The following is a 2,698-nucleotide window of genomic DNA, read 5'->3' as shown; positions in this document are numbered from 1 at the left end:
CCGGGTTCAGTCTGGGTGTCGCACTGCGTTTGAGGATCCTCTTGCTCGCTTAAGGGACGGTAACGGGTCTTCGAGTCTGCGAGAATGTTCTGGACGAAGGCGGCGTACTCCTCGACGGTCTTCCACTCTCGAGCCACAACGTGCGTGGAGGATCGGTGGCCGTACACGCTTGCTGTGCGAGGGTCGCTTGCGGCAGGGGACAGGCTCAACAGGTAGTCGTCCAGTTCGCTGAGCAAGCTCGTGTACGAGCTTGGGGCCTGATTGTACGTGTCGCGGACGCGGGGGAACACATAGCGGGGCTCGTCACTCGAAGCGAAAGCGCCTTTCATCGACCCACTATAGTACGGGACTTCACGGACTGAAACCTCGATGGCCTTCTTCTTTGGTTCGGGCTCTGTGCGCATCGGCGGGAACGCCTTGTCCTCCACGTCCATCTTAGCCTCGTATACGGCCAACGCATCGAGTTTCGCCGGTCTTGAAGGTTCGGCGGGCGGGGCGAGCGGCGTACGAAACTTCGAATTAACTTGTTGGGCGCGGCCGTAGCGGCTCCTATCCCCGGACGTAAGTAGCGCAATAAACTCCTCGTGAATTTGTTGCCGCGTGCTCGACGCCAGTGTTGGTGGAGGAGAGGAGCTAGCCGGCCTAGGGAGCGCCTCGCGGGCGCGAGGCATCTCCTCGGTGCGGACGTGGACCTTGCTCGCTTGCTTGCCAACTTCAGGATACATGGGCGCCAATGAGCTGAACCCCAGCATTGTCGCCTCTTCCTCATCGTCTTCGCCCGCCGCGAGCATCTTGAGCTTCATCGGCTTCGGCCTGGTCGGCGAACCCGGCGGCGTCAGCGAGAAGAGCTCAGAGCCGAATTCCCACGTGCGACTGTAGCGGCCATGGTCGTTGGATGCCACGGTGGTGAGGGAATCCTTTGTCGAGAACTGGCTGCTCACTGAGCTTGTTGGAGAGAGCGGTGGCGTGCTCATAAGGCTCGATGTGGGCGACAGAACACGTGCGCTTGTGCGTCCGAAAGGGGTTGATGGAGGGCAATGACGAGCGCATGGACGCAGGGGTGCGGGTTGGGACGGGGGCGAGGACTGTAGGGATAGTGGTGATTCCGACATTGGGAAGATAGGCGGCTCTGTTGTGGCGGCAGGTGTCATGTCAGTGGCGAACGCGACAGTAGCGCTGACAAATTTACCGTCTCCATTCAAACAGCTGTCGGTACCTGGGGTTTTCTTGTACGATTGTTTTTGTTTGTCCGGAACGGAGGCAGTCGTACAAGACGATTCACAGCCATACTGACCGGAACGACGCTGTTCATGTTCCGACTCGTTGTAGCCAGACGCGCAACTGGTGTGTGTTGCTAGCTCAGCTGGGGCGGCCAGCATCGTACTTGCTAGAGTGGGGAATGTTGTTGCGAGTCCTGGGGGAGGGGGGTTCATGGTGGTCGAAAGTCAACTTGAGGTAGGCGCCCCAACAGCCTTTTAAACCAGGTGACTATTGCGGGTACGTCCTTCTCCGCGAGCTGATGTGTTTCTGATGATCGTGTTTTCACTGAAAACATTTGCTTCCCCTTATTTTCCGACTGCGGAGACAGCCCGTGATTTTGGTACGAGTGCGTTTATGGTCTCTCTTTTGTTCACAGCCGCCACCGCCGTGCTAGCCTCGGCGGAACGATAGCCGCCGGTCGGTTGAGCCGGCGAGAGCGTCGGGAGACTCAGATTTTGTGCCTCGGGATCACTTGTTAAACGATTCTCACGGTTGTGAAACGTAAGAGGTTGGCTGTGGAAGGATAATTGAGAGAGGGCAGGCATTACTCCGGCCTCGATGAGACGGCCGGTAGTTTTGTGGCGTTGGCGTCAGTGGTACCGCCAAAGTGCGCTGTGAAGGCTGTGGCGCACGGTTCACCGTCCACAGCGAGAGACTGCTCTGAATAGAAGAATGTATAGTCTTTATAGCTTCCAAGTTTACTTTATCACCGATAACGAGAGCGGAGGGATGGACGCATCGAACGATCTGTGATCGCCGTGGGCCTTCCCTGCACACAGCTTATTGGTATTTGCGTTATGAATGTCCTACAAGCATTACACAGCCTTGGATGATACACAACTGATAGAATCTATTCAGGATGATGTGTTGTGAATCTCGGACTGCTGTGTTTTGTCGAAATCCTTATCCGCTTTTCGAGCTGAGACCGGGATACCGGCGCCTCGTGCGCGCGTTATTTACACTACACTACGGGTATGGACTGATTTCAAATCACCTGAAATGTCCAGGTCAAGCCATCAGAACTGTATCATTTTCGGAGACTTGACCGTGGCTTTCCGGCGCCCCAAAATGATAAATTTGCTACCACTTTTGTAGCCATTTGCGGTGCAGGAAAATGATAAATTTTGTGTAGCCTGAAATGAACCTGAAATGACTGAATATGGTTACATTTCAGTACGACAAAGAGTTGATGTTTCAGGAGACTTTGTGGCGCATTTCAGGACATCTGAAAGAACATATGGAGAGATCATTTCTGCCTCATGTTTGCGATGAGGAAAGGTCCGGGCGAGGAAAGCTTTTGATGGTCCTAAAATTACCATTTCTGATGGCTTTTGAAGCTGTTTCATGAGCTAGAAGGTTTTTACTTGAGATAAGACAGAAATGTCCCAGAAATGTACTACAAATTTGCTGTAAATGATAATTTCAGGACCATCAAAAG

General features: G+C 53.9%; 1 protein-coding gene across 1 annotated transcript in view; it reads right to left on the bottom strand.

Annotated features, from left to right (window-relative positions):
- The window catches only part of PHACADRAFT_263755 (uncharacterized protein), a 2,062-nt gene extending 1,050 nt beyond the window's left edge, over positions 1-1,012 (bottom strand). The window contains 2 exon segments of the mRNA XM_007400663.1: positions 55-767; positions 781-1,012. Of these exon segments, the coding sequence (XP_007400725.1) occupies positions 55-752 (698 nt within the window). The 5' untranslated portion in view covers positions 753-767; positions 781-1,012.
- Between the last annotated feature and the right edge of the window lie 1,686 nt (positions 1,013-2,698).

Source organism: Phanerochaete carnosa (assembly GCF_000300595.1).
Source record: "Phanerochaete carnosa HHB-10118-sp unplaced genomic scaffold PHACAscaffold_11, whole genome shotgun sequence".
Lineage (NCBI taxonomy): Eukaryota > Fungi > Basidiomycota > Agaricomycetes > Polyporales > Phanerochaetaceae > Phanerochaete > Phanerochaete carnosa.
This window is presented reverse-complemented; position numbering and strand designations above follow the sequence as displayed.